The following is a 19,505-nucleotide window of genomic DNA, read 5'->3' on the forward strand; positions in this document are numbered from 1 at the left end:
TGGCAGATGTTCACGGTGCGTTCACTGACTCTTCAGAATGTTGGAAATCCAAACTGGTGCCAAGGGGGTTTTCAAATATTATAAGAGGGTGGAAATGCACTGTAAGACTTTATATGCAATTTGGTATCAATTTGTTAACCCAACAATTGTGTGATACAAGTCAAACAGCTTTATTAATCCTTCACAGTGTTTCAGGTATGTTTTAATGCCTGTTGTTTCACGCATCCATGTGCTCAGTGCTCAGAGTTGCTGGGGTCAGGGGAGTGTGGATTGCAAAGTGGTGCACAGCAAGTGTGGGCAGGTTAAAGCAGCTGTAATAGCACACTTACATGGGATAGCTACTGGGATGTGTAGGAGGCTGTCAGCCTGAGGCCGAGCACTAATATTCACTGATGGCCTACCTGGACCACGGTTATTATAGTTAAATAAACCTAAACTAAAGACAAATGTGAAAAAACCCAAACATTTCAGCTAAGTAATACATCAACAATTAAAACCAAGAGAAACCATTATTTCTAAAATGATAAACTGTAATAACTCTGACCTCTGTCTTTGTCTCCTTCTGGCCACTGTGAGTATCTTTGTGGTGACTCACGTTTGTGATCATCTTTAGGTCATTTTGTGTGTCTTTGTAGTGGAATTGCATTTCTTTGTGTGTTCTTTGTGTTTTGTGAATCTTCTGGTTGGTTTGAGTCCATTTATCTCTTTGAGGTAGTTTCCAACCTCTTTGTGGTTATTTTTGGATCTTTTTGTGGGGTAGCTGTAGCTACCCCTAGGTAGCTAGACAGGGCACATCATCTACTAAAAAAAGTCATACTATTAGAATAAAAGAGTAATAACAAATATGTTTTATGCTGTCATAAATAACAGCTAAAAATTCTAATGATTGCAGCTTTTACAGTGGAAGTGGAATACATTATATGGATATAAGAGAGGTATTTTAATTATTGCACTTTCCACCTAAAGTACATGTTGCACAGGGATCGGCAGAGTTTATGCTGGGCCTGATGGCCCATGGGAGAAGCTGCTTTTTTAATCTGCTGGTCCTCCTTTTTATGCTCTTGTACCTTCTTCTAGAAAACAGCAAGCTAAAGAGGCTCCACAGGGGGCCTGTACTCTTTAAACTTCAGTATAATACAGGAATGTCAAACACAACTACAGCCAGACCAATTCAGTTTCATTTACTGTCACCAGTGAAACTCTCCTTTTGTGTCAGTGTAACGAAGTTTAACCACACATTTAAAACCTGAGATGTCTTAGTAAAAGAACAAGAAGTTCAAAATTTCAAAAAAACTGCAAAAAAAAAAGTTGCCAAAAAGGTTCTGGTAGCCTATCACCAGTTTGGCGTCTTTCTGGCCCCCGGGCCTTATGTTTGAGGCTGCGGGTCTTGTTTTCCCGGACTTCAGGATTGCTCTCTCTGTCCGACACTCCCTGCACGCACCGTCAGGGTTTGTTTTGGTCCTGCGGGGCTGTGTCACAGCCATCCAACCAGAGACGAGAAGGGTCGCGGGCGTGTCATGTGACCCCTCCCTCCCCTCCTTGTACGCCACTCCGAGATGCTGCGCGCGCGTCTCTCAGTGCGATTCATTCCCTGCGCGCGGACGGACGCATCTAGCTTGTCTCCATCATTTGCGAAGCTCGTACGATTATTTTCATCGTCACTGTTATTATTATTGTTAAAAAAGAGCTAAAGAGCAGAAACCTGCCGCACTGCGGGCTCCACACCGAGAGAAACAACTGAAATATATCCTTCTGCGACACACGCACCGGAGGGGGCCCGCGTTCGCCTACTTCCTGTCTTACTGTCGACAAAATGAAAACCAAATTCATCAACGGGGTTTCTTCTTCCCCCTCCATGTCGCTGGGCCTGCTGGTGACCGAGAACGCCCTGCAGGTCCAGCCAGACACCCAGGAGGACTGTGACGAGCTGGTCCGCTCCGACCAGCCCGACCCAGACACCCGGAGGAGGGCTTATCTGTGGTGCAGGGAGTTCCTGCACGGAGCCTGGAAGAGCCTGGCCGAGGACCTGTTCCAGATCACCATCATCAGGTGCGGATGATCATCGGAACCGTTATTTCTGTTTATTTTCACCATCCGATGTGTTTTTCTGTAAACCGTCTGATGAGATCATCTCACAAGAGCCATGTGACCCAGAGTGGTCGAAACAGCAGAGCTCATTTCATGTTCCTGTGTCAGAATCTGCTGCTATAGTGCAGTCTGTATTCTTAGCCCGACGGCTGATGTAGTTGATAGCAAGTGGGAGCCTACCTCCCACTCAAAAGAAAAAAAAATCTAAAGGGTCTACACTCAGAAAAGAAAAAAACTGTCCCAAAGACTTTAACTCATTTCAGTCATTACTGTTAAACCTCTCTGGCATCAGTGTTGTGATTATTTTTATTGCAGATAGTTTTTAATTAAAAGTGTACAAATGTTTAAACTTAAAAAAGTCTGCCTTTTTTTAAGCAGCACTTTTCTTTGGTAGAAGTTTTGTAAGCAAGCACTTTTAACAGTGATGAGAAATATAATGAAAACATTAAAGAGGAAACATTAATGGGCCCAGGACTGAGCCTTGTGGAGCACCGTGGTTAGAGAAGCAGTGTTAAAAGAGATCGTGCTCACTCTAAAAAAACTCCAGAAATGCTGACTTTAAATAATTTAATTACATGAAAAACTGTAGTTTTGTTACATGAAGTGTAAAATGTTAGATTTAATAGGATCTGGTCCACTTTACTTGATTGGTAAACGTTCACCCTACACAAAGCACATTTTCCTCAATGATAAACTTTTTAAATAAACGAACCTTTGAGTGTAGATTAGGATTGATTGATGTAGTGCTGCCAGAACAATGAAACCTCAGGTCACGACCTCTTAAAATGATGGCTGGTAGCTGTATCTGTGTTTAACACAAGAACTTGGATGACAGCTGATGACATTATTTCTTGTCATTTTTTAAATTCTCTTCTTGCGTTTACAGTCGCTGTGCTGATATCAGTATCAGCCCGATAACAGTATTGGCTCCTAAATGCTATTTTAAGCCACTCCCTTATTCAAGAGGAAAACTTCTGTGGAAAAGAGAGCAGTGTGTCCTCCTGGGATCTTTTTATTGTTAGGCACATGTGAAACCACTACAGAGCTGCTAGTTTTGGGGTTTTTCTTCTATACACTGGTGAATCCATCATTTAATCACACACACGCAAATATCAATATCATATTCGCTGTCTGTCTGTGTTCCAGGGGTGGTCTGAGCAACAAGCTCTTTCTGTGCAGCCTCCCCGACAGCCTGAACTGTGTTGGGGACGAGCCGAGGAACGTCCTGCTGCGCCTCTATGGGGCCATCCTGCAGGTGGGAGCCACATCACATGTCAGTGTTTTACTGTGCAAAAAGTAACCCAGAGTCGCCACGAGGACGTAAGGAAGTAGTTCCCCCTCGGTAGTTTTTAGTCTGCAGTTACTGCTTTTTACTCACACTCACAAATAAGAGCAGACATGTAAAAGTGTTAGAGATAAACAACAAAATAGACGAGTGAAAGTGCCGTTATGTGTGAATGTGTGTCACATGCTTATATTAGTGTATGCATGCAGTTATGCCTTCATGTATGTGTGTTTGTGTGCGTGTTAGCCATTGTTGTACATGGTGATGTACCCCCATGGCTGTACATGCATGTGTTCTTTGCCGTAGGCTTCCCAAAGGAGCGTGCCTTGGGCACTCTTGTTCCCAGGTGAACCCACCCAAAAACACGGTACAGTATGAGATCTATGAAGTCTCAGCCTAATACAAAGATGTAACACACACTCATGTAGCTCAGCCGCTAGGAAGGAGAACAAAGTCCTCCTGCCTGTCCTTTTCCTGCTCTAAATCCCTGTCTTGTGATTCTTAATCATTAAGAAGTAAGCTTCAGTTTCAAGCTAGCGGACAAACGGCAGACCTGATGATGGCTCAGATCAGATAGATCAGATTTCTGCTGCCCATCAGGTGCTTCTTTTGGAAAAAATAATCTCTTTGCATGACGTGGCCGCTGAGTCCAGAGTTCATGATGTCAGACTCATCAGCAGATCCACTCTTACGATAGTGCTTAGCTGCTGGCGCTCGCCACATCGGAGTGGTTTTGCTTGCAAACAGCGAGCGGTAAGAGTTCAAGGCCAGCGAGATGTTTGCACAGCATATTCTAATCTCCTGCTGGCGATCAGAACACAACAGAGTCACAACTGAGATTCAGCCACTAAATTTGGCATTTGCAGCTGAGAGTGCATTAGCAGGAGACCTGCATTAAGTATTAACTCTGCTCTGTGTACTTGCTAATGAGCACGTAAGCAGTTAGCTTTTATTGCCGGGGATGTACGAGAGCACCGCATCACAGAGTCCTTTAACCGAGGTAACTGCGGTCGTCTCCGCCGTGCCGCAGGAGGAATTAATGATGTCTAATCAAAAAGCTAATATGATTAGGGGACGAATGCCTTTGTCTGAGTGCACAGCTACTAATGATTAAACCGAGCGTAACTGCACTGGAGACTGTTTCTGAGCAATAAAGTTATGTGATGCTGATGAGCAGAAACCTGCAGCTCTCAGTAAAAGTGCAGGTTTCATATCCATCTGCCTCTGCTCTGCTCCTGCCTTCAGTCTGAGGGCCGCTGCCTGAACAGTCTTCTGCACTGTCGCATCCAAAAGACTCGGTGTGTGTTTGAGCTCATACTGTACTGTCTGCACCGCGGGCACAGCTTTGATGTTGACGGGCGGCTTGGCGGCATGTATTCATGGATAGTTCTTCCCTTTTTCTCTTGTTGATAGATGTCCTGTAATAAAGGGGATTCTCGAGAGTCAAACAAAGAAAATCACTTCCAAGTAAGTAACAGACGACAGTTTCTCTACTCAGAGTGTACGTCCACAGCAACACTCGACTCACATGTGTATGCCCCCTCCCCCGTCTCACTGTTTCTCAGAAGATTTGTTCTCCTCCCCTAAATTCCTCTCTAACTCACGCTGAGCCTGAAGAGGATCCGCCAGGTTTCTCTGAGCACGTGCGTTGGCGGGGCTTTGGGGGAATTCACAGGAATGGCCGAATACCAGTTAATTTAATACCTGGCTCACCCGACACTGCGTGACTGAAAATCTAAAGTGTTACTTTTTTCTTCCGTTCAATTTCTGATTTTGTCTTTTAACATCAAAGCACAGACACCCAGGAGATATAAACTGTAGCTGGTCATTAACGTCTTAGCATCCTCAACGTCCCCGACAACCAGAGGTTCACAGGTTAGGTCCACATTTTCACTCATTTGGTCAAAATGCATCTCGAGGCTTGATTTGAACGGTAACACCTTCCAGTTTCTGAAACTAGGCCCTTTCAGCATAAATCTCGCCCTCGCTGGTTACCCGGTGGCAGACGTGACATTATTCCCCGTGTTTACACGCTCTTCCGCATGACCTGCAGTTTAAACAGCCCTCGTGGATGTGTATTTGCTTCCAGAAGACTTTCACAGTCGCATATTTGCAGGGACTTTTTCTCTGCAGTCGGTGTGAACACGCCTTTATTAAATGTGTAATGTTACCACCGTTTGGAGTTTTGCAATGTACTTCTGTTGACTCTTTGATATCACATTAAACTGACATATTAATGATACAAATGTAATTAACATGATTTGTGCATTTTTAAAAATAATTGTTGTTTTATGACATTGCAGCTGAATTTGCTGCCTCTGTGCACCACAAAGGTCATTTAGTGTCATTTAGTTCCACTATTCTCCAGCAAAGGTAAATGTTCTGGTTCGTTTACAGCAGTTTTCAACTCGAGAACTCAAAGTGCACTCTTTGGTGAACGCATTTAAAGCAAATCAGAGTTCAGTAACTTTCCTAAGGATACTTTGGCCTTTCTGCTCTACCACCACAGCCACCACAGCCGCCCAGGTCGATCGTGTATATCTTCAAAACAGGAAAACAGAAAACTAGGTCAAAGGTTAAAAAGCAAAACAGACAACAAAAAAGTTTTATTTCAATTTTAATTTAGCGAGAAATTAAAAAACTAAAGTACTGATGTCATGTTAGTGGTACACATATGAAAAATGTCTGATTGACACTAACCTCATAGTTGGTGATACTGCACCTTAACACTGTGGTCACAACATGCAAAACACAAAAAGGAGATGATGCAGTATTTAAGTAGCTAGAGTTACATCTACGACTGCAGACGTACTTGTTAAGGTGATAAAGGTTCGTTCAAAAAAGTCTTTAGATGTTACAATGTTACAATAAACTGTTCTGAATGTCTTTGTTGGCTTATGTGGCGTCAGCTGGCCAGCAGTGATGCAGGCTATCGTTATTGACCCCAAATGAATCATAAATGTAATGTGTAATAGTTCATACAGTCTGAGGGTTTATGGAGTACACTGCCTACAATCACTGCAGCCCCACACACAAAGGTCACAATGGCTTAAAGAGGTGCTGCTTTGATGATTGCTTTGAAGGATGTAGTTCTTGTGTTACCTTCTCTCGCAGTCCTCTAAACTTTTTGGATGCCAACCTGTGATGTAACACATACGCACACCTTGTCCTAAAACAAATTAAGTCGACATGAAGCGACGATGAGCGGGTGCCGATGTTTCCTCACAAGAAAAGGAAGACATGGAGATTCTGGGTTGGTCCAATTCTCAGGAGAAGGCATGAGCGGGGAGGGTTTCATGGTTCAGTTGAGGAGGTGAAGCTCAGGATTTCGTCCATATTTCAGGGTCAGTTGAGCTCTTGTTGGCAGAGTTGGGACTACATGTGAGTAGCTGTGCGTCTGAGGTAAACTGGTATTATTTCACTATTTCCATCTCATTCTATAGTCAACAGCGGATCTGATTCGTTGGATCTGTTTATTTGCATCCTGCTGCTGTACATTTTACAATACGTGTGTTGTAAACCTGCTAAAAGCATGTTCAGGGTAATTACAAGCTGAGTGCTGACAGGCTGCATGTTCTTAATGTGCAGACAGGAAGATAAAATGCTGAAATGCACAAGTGAAGGAAGTTTGCGCGTTACGCAAGCCTCATAAAAAGACTAATTTTAGTGATAGATAACCAGCACAGATGTGTTCAGGGTATCACTGCAGGCAGTGTACCGAGCCTTAAACCCACTGACTCAGAAAGTTCTGTACCCACGCGGCATCATGTGACCCCCTTTGACCTTCACCTTACAAAGCTGAATCATGACTCTCTGTCATGGGACTGAGATTAGGTCATCAGCAAGTTAGCCATTGTTTCCACTCAAGTATCTTTCCATAAAGATGGCAGCTCCTCCCCCTCGACTCCACTTCTCTAATCTTCAGCTCGCCGTGAGGCTAACGCTGGACTGCGAGTGTCTTCAGATAACCTCGCCTAGCCTAACAATGCAGTGTTCAACGTAAATCCCATTTGGATTAGAAAGGATGATGCGGATTAATTCCTTGGATGTTTCAGTCGTCACAGCAGAGCTGCAGCTCTCATGTCGGACAGTTTACATCCAGGTGAAGACGACACAGTGACACAGTTAGGCTACAAACCCTGTGCTGGTTTCAAGATGTAGCTTGATATAAAAGCGTTGGCCATTTTTAGCGATGAAGGCTTGTGCCGCCCCTTTCCTCCTGTATTTCTCTGAGATCTTAAGTTGTCACAGGTGGTAACGGTAACCTCGGTCCTTATCTTATATTTTGGAGAAGACCAAAACAGATATTTTGGGTAAAAATGTGAATTTTTTAAATCTGTGTCAGGCAGAAAGATTATTTTTGTTACCAAGCCGTTGGCAGATTAGTTGAATATGTCAAGGTCAGGGTTAGCGTTGTGATCATCACTTAGTACTCGGAGGAGGAACACCTAAGTTATTCAAAGGGAGTTCAGTTTGATCTATTCTCTTAGATAATGTGCTTCCTTTTGATGTCCTTTTATCACCTTCATTAATCCATCGTCTTACACTCATAGCAGAGTGGATAAGTATTGAGGTTAGAGCAGCAGCTGTCTGAAGCTCACAGTGCACCTGATCCAAGGCCAGCCCGCGAAATACCTCTGAGCAGAGACGCAGCGTCGGCACATGACTGGCATAACAACTTGGATTCAGTCATAATCAAATATTCACCAGGAACAGAGTGCACGTTAGACCGAATGTTCCTCGGATAGCAGCACAGACGATGCCGTGTCAGGCGACAGAAAACTGCAGGAGTTTTTCATCAGGAATGTTTCGATTCTTCTGCGTCCGAGCCGCCAGCCGGGGTTACGGCTAACGCTGGTTGATAATTAACAAACCTGTGGGAGAGAAAGCAAGTCAAACATGCATGTAAAACAGACACTGGCATTTGGAATAGGTCAGAGGAAGTGAAAGTGAGGTCGAGGGAGGACTGCAGGCTGCGAGACCGTCGATACCGACCACGCTCACCGTGTGGGCTGATGCAGCAGCCTCTAAAGAGCCCATCAAACAGAAATGGACTTCACTTAACTGACATTTGGGTCACTCGTATGCTTTCACTTTATTATTATTTTTTTTTATTTTTCAGCACAGTGTGATCGCTTTGAGGCCTCGTTATCTGCCAGCATTTGTGTGATCATGATAATGTGGATAATTCATGTCTGAGATTTGAAAATGCCTGCGATCAGGAATAAACGTGAACGAGCTGCTCTGCGGTCGGGAGAGGGAGCTAACGTGTTCACTTCCATCGCTCTGTACGTCCATTGTGTTCATACTAGCAAGTATGGCTGCACGAAGAGCACCACGGGTACCTGTATGATGCACCCATACGGGTCAAAAAGTCAGGCATCCTCTAAACCGCCTCACATTTTGGTTTAATGGTGGGATGAGAGGAGTCAGCACTGCCAGCGCTAGCTAACAAGCTAACGGCAGATATTTTCAGGCACTGGCATCACGCACGGTCGCACTTATTGGTGCAATGCTGTCGTCTTCACTGCAGGAAGCACTGAGTGTTACTGTTTGTGTGACGTTGTGGTTTTAAACATTCAGAACATGCTGCGTCTTGCACAACAATCAACCGCAGTAAATCAGCAGCTTGCTGTTTGCAGTTTAGAAAACCACAGCCCCGTCAAAATTCATGCACTACATAATTACACAGCGTACTGCATAACAGTACGTAGACAGAAGTATCTGGATGTAGGCAGAAGGATATCTATGCTATTAATAATCGACTGAAATAACCGTGAAAAAAGGAAATAACAGTTTGCTTTAAATGTATTTATGCGAAGTTCAGACGTTCCCTTAACCAGGTCAATAAACTATTAAGCTGCTAATAATCCCAGAACTCATGCAGTGCTGACAGTTACTGTAAATAGGTTGCCACTGTTATTGGTGGTAACTGTGGATGTTAGCAACAAAGTGCTCAGAGAACAATCATTGATGTGGAAATGGTTCACAAACCAGTTTGAGTGCCTCGAGACACCATCACAGGATCAGAGGACGCTCCACCTGACTGACAACCAGTGACGCTCACATGCACAACCACAGGCTCTGCCAGCTTACCAAAAGCCAACGCCCACGTATGTTTTTGAACCGTGTGACGAAAGAGAACATTCAAATTTTACACCAGCCGGGCAACAATCCTAACCAGGGAGAGGTTCGAAGTACTGCCCAATTCACTGGTGTTTTGTTAGTGCTGCATTGTTTGTTCTGCTTTTTTCTTCAGCAGATATGATAGAAAACAGGAAAAGAGCCACATAGCTGCCGTAAAAGGCAGATGGAATATTGTCGTCATCCCACCAGGCAGCTGTAAACGTGATAACTCGAGAGCAAGGCGACGTTTTACCAAACGTGCATCTGCTAAATTTCTGCTGACGTCAAATTTTCCAAAAACTCAGTTCAGTTTAGTTTAAATCAGACTTATTCGTATAGCGCTACTATAATCTACTTCCTATGATGCTTCTCATCCTCACCTTGTCCATGTAACACATGAGAACCGAGAGAATCTCATCCGTGTGTATAGCTTTACCAAGTTACGTGGTAAACAGAGACTGGTTACTGGATGTGTAGGCAGCATGCAGCTTTGTCACAGCAGAGATTCCCATATTCCCTAAAGAGATTTTACCTGGAGTCCAATGTTGTGCTTCCTTGTTGGCAGATCAGTCCTGTTCTGCTTTGAGACGGACGTGGTTCATAATAATTCATAATGTTTAGGAGGCCACAGAGTGGGCAGCATTGTTTTCTTTGAGTCGGCTTCCTGTCGGGCACTCATTATGAAACATTCCCATGGCTGTTATCCAAAGAAGCAGGCGCACGTTTGGATCCAAACCTCTGTCTCTGCTGCAGTTTATCTCAAGGTTATTCACTCAACAGTATGAGGATGGCAATATATCACTGATTTTTATTTCAAGGCTTGAACTGCAGCACAACGTGGAGGTTATTCAAATCAAATGGGCACTTTAGCAATTTACACTTTACATTTTCAAAGTTAAGACACTAAAGAAAATTGAAAAAGTTAATAGTTTTTCAGAAATCACTGAGCTGATGAACGCTGCATGTTCCAGACTTTTCAAACAGTTTGAAGCTGATATAGCAATACAAGAAAATTCAGTTCAGTCTTATTCATATAGTGCCAAATAACAACAAAAAAACCTCCGACAGAACCAGGTCAGGGAGGGGCGGGGCCACCGGCTGGGGGGTGAGGCGAGGACGATGGGACAAAGACGCGCTGTGGAGGAGAGACAGAGTGATAATAAGTAATGATTAAATTCAGAGATGTGTATAAACACATGGTGGATGAAAAAGGGGACTGAAGAAGAAATAGTCAATGTATAGAGTGCTTATGCAGCTGTAACCATATGCTTTCTAAAAAAGGAAAGTTTTAAGCCTAATCTTAGAAGTAAACACAAATCAATGATAGCTGTGGTCTTTGGTTCCTGACAGGATTTAATAGCATGGATGGTCTGTTCATGACTTTCCCTAAACTAAACTCCAGTAAAAGTAAGAAACCCGACTGTAGACTTAACTCCAAACCTGGTGCATATTTGGTGAGAAGCCTGGTTTCCAGCAGAATCGAGTCGGCACACAGTTTTGTCTTTGAGGACACGTGACTGTGCTGGCATGAGACCCCCCCCCCGTTGGTCTCCGGGCTGCACGTGTTGCCGTGGGAGCGTTGTGCGTCTCTAAGATTAAACGAGAAAACACAAGGCCGTCTGTCTCCTCTGCTCCAGCAGCTTCAACTGCAAAGCCAAGTCTTGCTGGAGATTTTCGTCTACCTCTTGTGTTTCTCCTCACCGCTTTGACAGGCAAACCCTACTAACCCTAACCACAACATTTCTCCTCATTCAGAATCATCCATCCTTGTCCTCCACCACCTGATTGCCTCCTAAGCCCCTTTCAGACGTGCACTTCACTCTGCTGAAGTTGTGCCATTTTCACACGTCAGACCTTTTCATGTAAAGCAGTTTTGGCAGGCTGCCTACCAGAAACCCTGAAAAGAAGACTTTTCCTTTTCAAAGGCAGTCTGCCTGTGTCTGAAAGTGGCTGAGGAGAGGATTCATCCACTCTAATCTTAACGTTTTCAGCCTGCGTGACCAGAAAGAGCTCTTTGTCTCATTTGCTATTCTGCGGCTGTGATGGGAGCTAACGGTGGAGGTGCTGTGAACTCTGACACCGTGTTGCCTGAAACGTTGACGGTGTTGCTGTTGTGTATCTTCAGGGCGCCGAGGCCATGGTGCTGGAGAGCGTGATGTTCGCCATCTTGGCTGAGCGAGAGCTCGGACCCAAACTCTACGGTATTTTCCCTCAGGGCCGCCTGGAGCAGTACATCCCCGTAAGTCCCCGTGCGGAGCTGCACTTACGCATCACGTTTCCTTCTACAGAAATCAAGTTAGAAGCAAACATTATGATCCAGACGCAGGTGCTTTATCGATCTGATCAGCTGTTACGGGATGAATAGGCATTATCACGTTGTCAGCACGAAATCACCTTTTCATGGACACCAGCTGCAACAGCAGGAAGTGATGTCACTTATAAATAAACACAATTGGAAATGTATTTCTTTCCTTGTTTTTGTCCAAGGCTTCTCAAAGCTGCACTCCTGCTGTCTGTTGAACTTTATCCCAAAGTACTGATGTTCTCAGTATCCTGTTGGAAATAGTTTATTTTGACGTACATCCTGTCTTTTTACAAAACAATGTGCATTTTATTTTCATTTTTGCTAAAGTTTATAAAGATTAGTTTAATGAAGTTGGGAACAAACTCCAAATACATTTCACCTGGTTTCAAAGTTTTGTTTCATTTACAAAAATCTGTTTTAGAGAAAATATTTTCTCTTTGTGGTTTATTTGATTTTTTTTAGCAGTTTAGGAGCACTCAAAGAAGTCCAATACTGCTGCCAATACTCACAACTTTATTTTTCAAGATTAGGACTGAGAGGAAAGAAATGTTAAAGTGTGTGTGTTTGTATTCAAATCTCTGTGGGGACCAGTCCCCACAAGTCTGACGGCATTTTGAGACACAAAATGTGGTTTTAGTTACAGGATTACAATTAGGTTATATTTAGGGTAAGAGGCTGGGAAAAGCATTATGTCCACACATGATATGAATACCCAACTGTGTGTGTGTGTCAGGATAAAAACAAGTGGAAACACAACCCTCCAGCTCGTGTACAGTTTGAGGTCCGGGGCTTTTCAAAATTGCTCAACGCAGTTTGTGATAAGTCGCAAAACTTTTCAAACAGGAATATCAGGTGTGACAACAAAGCTGGATATTTTTAAAAAGTTGCTCAGTGACGAATTTAGAGGCTTAAATTACTTACAGAACAGAATTTGACCTTAAAAATTGTTTGACGTTTGGATGCAGAGACCAGATTGTTTTCAGATGTCTGAAAAACCCCCAACGCCTCTCACACACCGGGGCTCTGCAAGATAAGATTTTAGTTTGGATGTCAAAGAAACCCTGACCAAACCTGTGATTTATGCAGTTAGAGCCAGAGTCATGGTTTCATGCAGTTTTATGATGTCCTGCTGACAGAGCCGTAAACTGGACACCTGTGAGCTGAGCGACTCCAGCATCTCGGCCGAGGTTGCGCAGAAGATGGCCAGGTTTCACGGGATGAGGATGCCCTTCAACAAGCAACCAAAGTGGCTGTTTGGAACCATGGACAAGTGAGTCACCCGAGCCCGTACGTCACCGCGTCAGGCAGTGAGCACATGAAAAGTTTCCTCAGTTCAAGTTCTCCCAGATAGCGTGTCACAGCACTGATTACTTATCGGCTTCTGCAGGTGGCCGTCCGCCTATCGCCGTGCACTTCCCCTTGAAATACCTTCAACCTCATGCGTCAAGTGTTTACGAGGTTTACATTGCACAATGTTTGTTGGCGTGTGCTGATAAAGGCCGCTGTCTTTTTCCATCAGTATTCCTCATACATGCCTAAATGTCTGGCTGATCGCCTGCTGAGTCCGGCCGTTCGGCTCTTTGACTGATTTTCCCGCCATAAAAGATTGACGGGAAAACCTGGGAACTGTTGTCCTGGGAAACACATGGAAGCTGCCAGATGTGATGAGATTATCTGGCCATTCTTTTGGTTTCCTGTAAAGAGAAAATTACACCCATAGAGCAGATGTGGTTAGAATATATTTGAAGTTCACTGAACTGTGGGCCTTACATGCATCTACATATTTGTCTGCTCAAATTGAAATAGCAGCCAACGTGAGCAAATAGCAAAAACACAAAGACATTTTTAGACCAGCTTAAAAATTGGAGAAAAGGTTTTCATTATTTTTAAAAACTATTGTTTATCATTTTTAAAACTAAGCTATCATTGACTAAATGTAACTTCAACACAAGTGTGTTCCATTTCCAACGTCTCTACTATGACTTTTTCCTCTTTTCATTAATGTGTGTGGATGTAACACTTTGATCAGGTACCTGAGCCAAGTGATGAGGCTGAGCTTCACCAGAGAGGCGCACCTGCGTCGCTTCAACCGCCTGCTCAGCTATAACCTCCCACAGGAGATGGAAATGCTCAGGTATGTTGCTGCAGACATGCAGCTGTAAAACACTGCACACATGACACATGCGTGTTTCCTGACTGTTACGCAAGACTTGCTGGTTTACCACAGGAAACATGCGTGAAAATCTCGGCTACACAGGCGCAGAGGGCAAAGGAAGCACAGCTGAGAGTCTCTAAACATCCATGACTTTATAATGAAGTGACCGCCTTTGTGTTTGTGCAGGTCTCTGCTCGAGTCCACTCATTCTCCCGTGGTCTTCTGCCACAACGATTGTCAGGAAGGTAAAACCTGAAGACGCGAGGTCGCCCTTCATACCATCCATTTCTTTTCCTCTGTTGTAGCAGTGCTAACTTGTGTGTGTTTGCTCCTTTCAGGAAACATCCTGCTGCTGAAAGGCCGCCAGAGCTCAGACAAACAGAAGCTGATGCTCATTGACTTTGAATACAGCAGCTACAACTACAGGTACACGAGCAGGACACCTGCAGTAACATCTGACCTGGGAACCCTCACCAGCTGTTTCTGCATCAGTCCATTGCTGTCTTTATTAATGTCATTACTGTTATTATTGTAGGTTAGCATTAGAAACAAGAAGCAGATCGATAAACTGGATCAGCATCATTAAAAATAAAAATTCAAATGAAATAAAAATATTAGAAATAAAAACACCTCCATGTTTACAGTTTTTTAATGGTTTGGTGAAACTGATGTGCCGAGCACAGCCTGACTCGAGTGCTGAGCTGCTGCGTCACCGTCACTCATCTCCTACCAACCTGTGTCGCATTCAGTGCTCTCTAACCAGATTATAACCTGTAATCTGGTTATAATGGTAAACAAAGATACTAGAATCAGAGCGTAAACAAGAAGAAAAACCGCCACAGTCGGCTTATGGCTGCGTTTTAGTGATATTCCTACACTCATGCTGTGCGATACGACCAAAATCTCATATCCCGATATAAGACATCTATCGTCCGATAACGATATAAATCACACAAATGTAACATTTTCTGTAAATTCTGTGAATCTCGGGCAGCTCGACTTGTTTGAAGTGTTTCCAGCTGGAGTCGAGACTTTTAGCCGACGCATGAAACGATACATTTTTAAACACAAGTTGTAACAGCCGCCGTTTTCTTTGTGAGTATTTATTACACGGCGTGCTGCGGGGAAAAGCGTTCTAACGTTTGCGTCTAAGGTTTATTTTTTAGCACCTGACGCCTCTTTTTTGCTTCTCAGCCGTAAACGCTGCATACTGTTTCACGGGATTTAGTTTATTTTGAAAAGTCTCAACAGGATCTTGAGCTTTATTGTGAAAGGTTAATATGCAAAACAAACAAGCGGACGGCGGAGCCACGCCATTGTTTTACCGGCGCTTGTCCGTCCGTAGTGTGGTCATATTAAATATAAGAGAAAGAGAGAACTTTAATAAATGAATACAGCCACTACAGCGACCATCAAAACAGTTTATTTTGCCACACTACGAAACAAATAGACGTTTTTATATCGTCACCCGATATATATCGTTATATCGAGCGTCCTAACTCACGCCCACCCTAATCTGTTGAAATATTAATTGCAGCTGTTATGTAACCAGAACTTGGCAGGCTGCTGAGGGCACACAGGATGAAGGCCAGAGAAAGGCGACGATGACCCGAAGTAGACGAGAATACAACGATGTGCTTGTGTTTCTGCACCTCTCTGTCTTTATGCGTCGCTCATTTCTGGGAAACACTGCATGTTACCCAGAACTCCCTGCTCCTCCCAGCTCCCTTCAGCCTGGCCCCTTTAAGTCCTGTCCATGTATAACATAGAACACGTGACCCTGTGAGGCACGTGTGCTATAACACATGCACAGGAAGAACAACAAAACAAAACATGCTGTGGGTTATTGCTTTTTCTCTCTGGAAGCGACAGCAAAGGGTCGAGCTCAGGTCACTGCCTCCCCCGCCGCACGGGGAGGTCCTGCTCCTGATAACAGTGTGGGAAACGGCACTCGGGAATACTTGAGGGACGAATGAGACTGAATCACACACGGGATTACTGCGACTTTACAGTCACTGCTTGTGGGAGAATCTTATCTTTTTAATTATAACTAAACCAAAACAAGGAACAGCGCTGGCTCATAAACGTGCTCTTGTTTCTTTGCCATTCTCTGACCCTGCAGGGGATTCGACATCGGTAACCACTTCTGTGAATGGATGTACGACTACAACTGCGATGAGTTTCCTTTCTTTAAAGTCAGCGCTCAGAACTACCCTCCAAAGGCCCAGCAGGTGTGTAAAATAGTTAGTGGGCTCATTCGATTTCTCTAACGGACTGCTGACTGCCATGAAATGTTTCCTCGTAGCTCCACTTCATTGAGAGCTACCTGCGCGAGTCCGATCAAGGGTTCGACGGCTTGAGCGCAGAGGACCAAATGAAGCTGAAAGAAGAGCTGTACGTGGAGGTGAACAGGTGAGCTTAGGGTACAAAGATGCGTTACCTAACGCAGAGTAAGTCGCAGGATGCTGCAGTGAAAAGCTAAATGGAAGTAGAAAACACTTTGTGTCTTTGTGATGCAGGTTCTCGCTGGCATCTCACTTCTTTTGGGGCTTGTGGTCCATCATCCAGGCCCGGCTGTCCACTATCAAATTTGGATATCTGGTGAGTCTTTGCTTCCTTACCTTGAGTCCTTATTTACTTTACTCAATATCAAAGTTGTTCGGGGCACAGATCTGAACTTCAGCTTTGGTAAAATGTCAAGTGGGGAAGAGGAGGATTTAATTTGAACCAAACTGAGATACATCGAAACAGGTAATTCAGGGCATTCCTGGTCGTCTCCTCTGCTGTCACAAAAGATGCGCAGTGGTCATTAAAAGAGAGAAGCATGGAATTTATATGTTTGTTCAGGACGAACAGTGACAGAAGTTACCGTTACCTCTGGTTGGAGTTTGAGCTTCTGCCTGGCTGTGCTCAGCTTCTTTGACAGCCTCGGGTCAGATCGGGCTGCCATGCAGCGGGACACTGTCACACCAGCTGACAGGAAGCTGCGCTTGGTGAAAATCCGAAGCGTGCACAGATTGTACTGGTTAAAACGATCCAGACTTAAAGCTCATCAATGTGACTTTTAAATAACATTTTCAACACTTAATTCGGATATTAGTGCAAAGTCACGAATGTGAATTTCAAGCAAACTGATGTAACATCTAAAACAAGAAGAAGGAAGAATTCACTGTGCAAAGAACTGATGTTCTATTAGTGTGACTTAACCCGGAGCACGCAGGGTTACATTTGGATTTATTGTTTTTACTTAAAACAAGCCCTTGTTTCCACATATTCATTTGTGCTTACCTGTGTTGCAGGAGTACGCACAGGCCAGGTTTGACGCCTACTTCCAGCAGAAGAAGACCTGGGCTGTGTAAAGGAGGCGAGACGATTCAGTATTCTGACAGCACGTTCAGCCAAAACGTCAAGGACCCACGGGCTGATAAAGTTTCTACGCTTTACTTACACTCCCTGCCTTGCTGGTATTTGCTGGCTACTGTTGGTGTTGTGTTGACCAAAGCCAAACCTTGATCACGTGGCTAGTAGGTGCTTCGAATATGCCCCACAATCATTGCAGCTCAAAGTTTACACGGCGTAACTGAAGGCCAAAACCCCCCAAAACAAAACAGAGGAAACACATGGACTCGCACTAACCTTCATCGCTGGTCAGAAGGTTGTTTCGGCCCAGTTTGAACCATATCACTAACATGAACGTTCTGAAAGCGTGGCTAGCTCAAAAGTGTTAGCATTGCATCAGTGTGTATGTACAGTATGTGTCTGCTGTGTGGGAAAGAATCACAACCTCAACTTTTCTGCCAGAGCTCCCAGTAGCCTGGTTCTGTCTGCTACTGGTGGGCTGATAGATTAACACGTTCCACTTTCTTCCCACTTGGTGTTTGTTTCATTTTCTTTTTTGTGTGTTTGACATTATCTTCAGGCCAGGGCAAACACGGTTATTTTGAATGTCTAAACATGTGAATATTTTTCTGGGGTAGCCTCAACGAGTCGACATGAAAGCTATCGAACGTCAGGTATCTTCCTTACAACAGGACACATTGTAGCTGACTTACTTATAGTCCTGTGATTTCACGTAACTGTTTAAGGGACAAAGGTGTGGTGGTTTCATGTTGTCATTATTATTATGGCTCACTGTGACAGCTGCACACGTTACGTCGTGTTGTCTGATTTAGCCTGGCTGCTAAACCGTCTGTTGGGAACCAGATGCTGTTGCCGCATTGAAGAAAGCTTCACACTGAACACACGACAATGGCTCCTTATTGTGGTGATGGATTCGTTGGTGACGTCTCTGGTGTTTTGGCCCAAGTGCCTGCTGCCATGCTGGCTCATCATTGTAGCCGTAATCCAGAGTAATGATGCTGACGGTTGCTGCAAAGTCAAACTTTGCATAATTACTTCTTGTAACTGGACTGCTGTTGAAGGGGCATTTAGTTAAGACCAAGAGCGCTCTGTTTCCAAGAGCTGAGTCACTGATGTGAGTCACGTCCAAGCGCACATTATGGCCACTGTCTGCTTGAGTGAGGGTAGAAATGCAGCAGTGCAGCAGACAAACACTGTCCTGTGTATGTCAAGCTTCCCTCTGAGGTGCTACTTTTAGGTGGTGATATAGAGGTTTGATATAGAGACGTGGCACAAAGAGATCATGCAGACATCCTGAGACCAGCCAAGTTCTACCTCACCCTGATTAGTTGTAATTGCATCATTGCAGTATTTTGCTATTGTATACCAATCAGTGGTGGGGCATCATTTTTCATGCCTTTAAATGACATTGTGAAAAATGATCTTCCTGTTATTTCTGTACCTCTTCATACTGTAATTGGGCATAGCAGTGCCCGCTAGACTGACAATGACAACAAAGCTTTCCATTAAAAAAAATCAATATACACTATTAATGTAACACAAGGACTCCTGCTGACATCGTTTTCGACCTCGTTACCAACTCTTAGTATATCGACTTTATTAACCTTTTAACATCATCAGGTCGTTGGCCACCCGTCTAGGCTTAGGCGTCAGCGTTGGGTTTAATCAAAGCCCACCCCGCTGTAGACTTTGACCTTTTTGTAGAAAGACAATCCTTCTAACAGGTTTATAGCTTTCAATCCTAAAATGTATGAGACCTGATCTAAATCTGGTTTCTGAAAATGTAAAGGAGGTGTCATTGGCGGTGGTGGTGACTCCAGCCCTCGGTATGAATCCTCACTCTTGTTTTGGAGAAAAGCAATAGGAAAAAAATGGAAATAGTTTTTAATGCATGTCAGTTAAAATGATTATTCTCGCTTCCCTGAATCCCAACACTTTGGACAACAGTTTAAAGTTAAACACAAGCGAGGTTTCAGATCATCACTGAGGATTAGTTGTGCCCAAAGCAAAAGCTAACCCTAGACTGGTCGAAAGGGACTTGGTGGTTGGGGTCGATGGCTGTCCTTTATGACCTTGTTAACTAGACTATAAGCAGCATCAGTAAGTGTGTGATTGTCCATGATTGTAAAATCTCTGTTCGGATGTGGGCGTTTACCAAAAGCCAGTCCAAAATGTGACCCAAGGAT

The 19,505-nt window shown here is 44.0% G+C and overlaps 1 protein-coding gene across 4 annotated transcripts; it reads left to right on the top strand.

Moving 5' to 3' along the window:
* Positions 1-1,565: 1,565 nt before the first annotated feature.
* Positions 1,566-17,832, top strand: chka (choline kinase alpha). 4 transcript variants are annotated; one of them, XM_080303360.1, is made up of 13 exons: positions 1,570-2,049; positions 3,235-3,343; positions 3,680-3,740; positions 4,787-4,840; positions 11,625-11,738; positions 12,941-13,074; positions 13,834-13,938; positions 14,146-14,204; positions 14,298-14,385; positions 16,082-16,190; positions 16,265-16,371; positions 16,479-16,560; positions 17,259-17,571. In XM_080303360.1, exons 2-13 carry the CDS (start codon positions 3,327-3,329, stop codon positions 17,316-17,318), a joined length of 990 nt encoding a protein of 329 aa, XP_080159486.1. In that variant the 5' UTR covers positions 1,570-2,049; positions 3,235-3,326; the 3' UTR covers positions 17,319-17,571. The 4 variants fall into 4 exon arrangements, with proteins under 4 accessions (XP_026028228.2, XP_080159486.1, XP_026028229.2 ...); XM_080303359.1 differs by having other exon boundaries at positions 1,577-2,049; positions 3,235-3,361; XM_026172443.2 differs by lacking the exon at positions 3,680-3,740 and having other exon boundaries at positions 1,566-2,049; positions 17,259-17,832.
* Positions 17,833-19,505: the final 1,673 nt, after the last annotated feature.

This window comes from Astatotilapia calliptera, chromosome 7, assembly GCF_964374335.1.
Source record: "Astatotilapia calliptera chromosome 7, fAstCal68.1, whole genome shotgun sequence".
NCBI classification, from domain to species: Eukaryota; Metazoa; Chordata; class Actinopteri; order Cichliformes; family Cichlidae; genus Astatotilapia; species Astatotilapia calliptera.

Bases quoted from the DNA above. Each gene is read 5' to 3' on its own strand.
- chka (XM_026172443.2), top strand. From the start codon at position 1,814: ATGAAAACCAAATTCATCAACGGGGTTTCTTCTTCCCCCTCCATGTCG. The intron at 13,075-13,833 runs GTGAGTCACCCG...CACTTTGATCAG, and splicing joins CTGTTTGGAACCATGGACAA to GTACCTGAGCCAAGTGATGA. The intron at 13,939-14,145 runs GTATGTTGCTGC...GTGTTTGTGCAG, and splicing joins CAGGAGATGGAAATGCTCAG to GTCTCTGCTCGAGTCCACTC.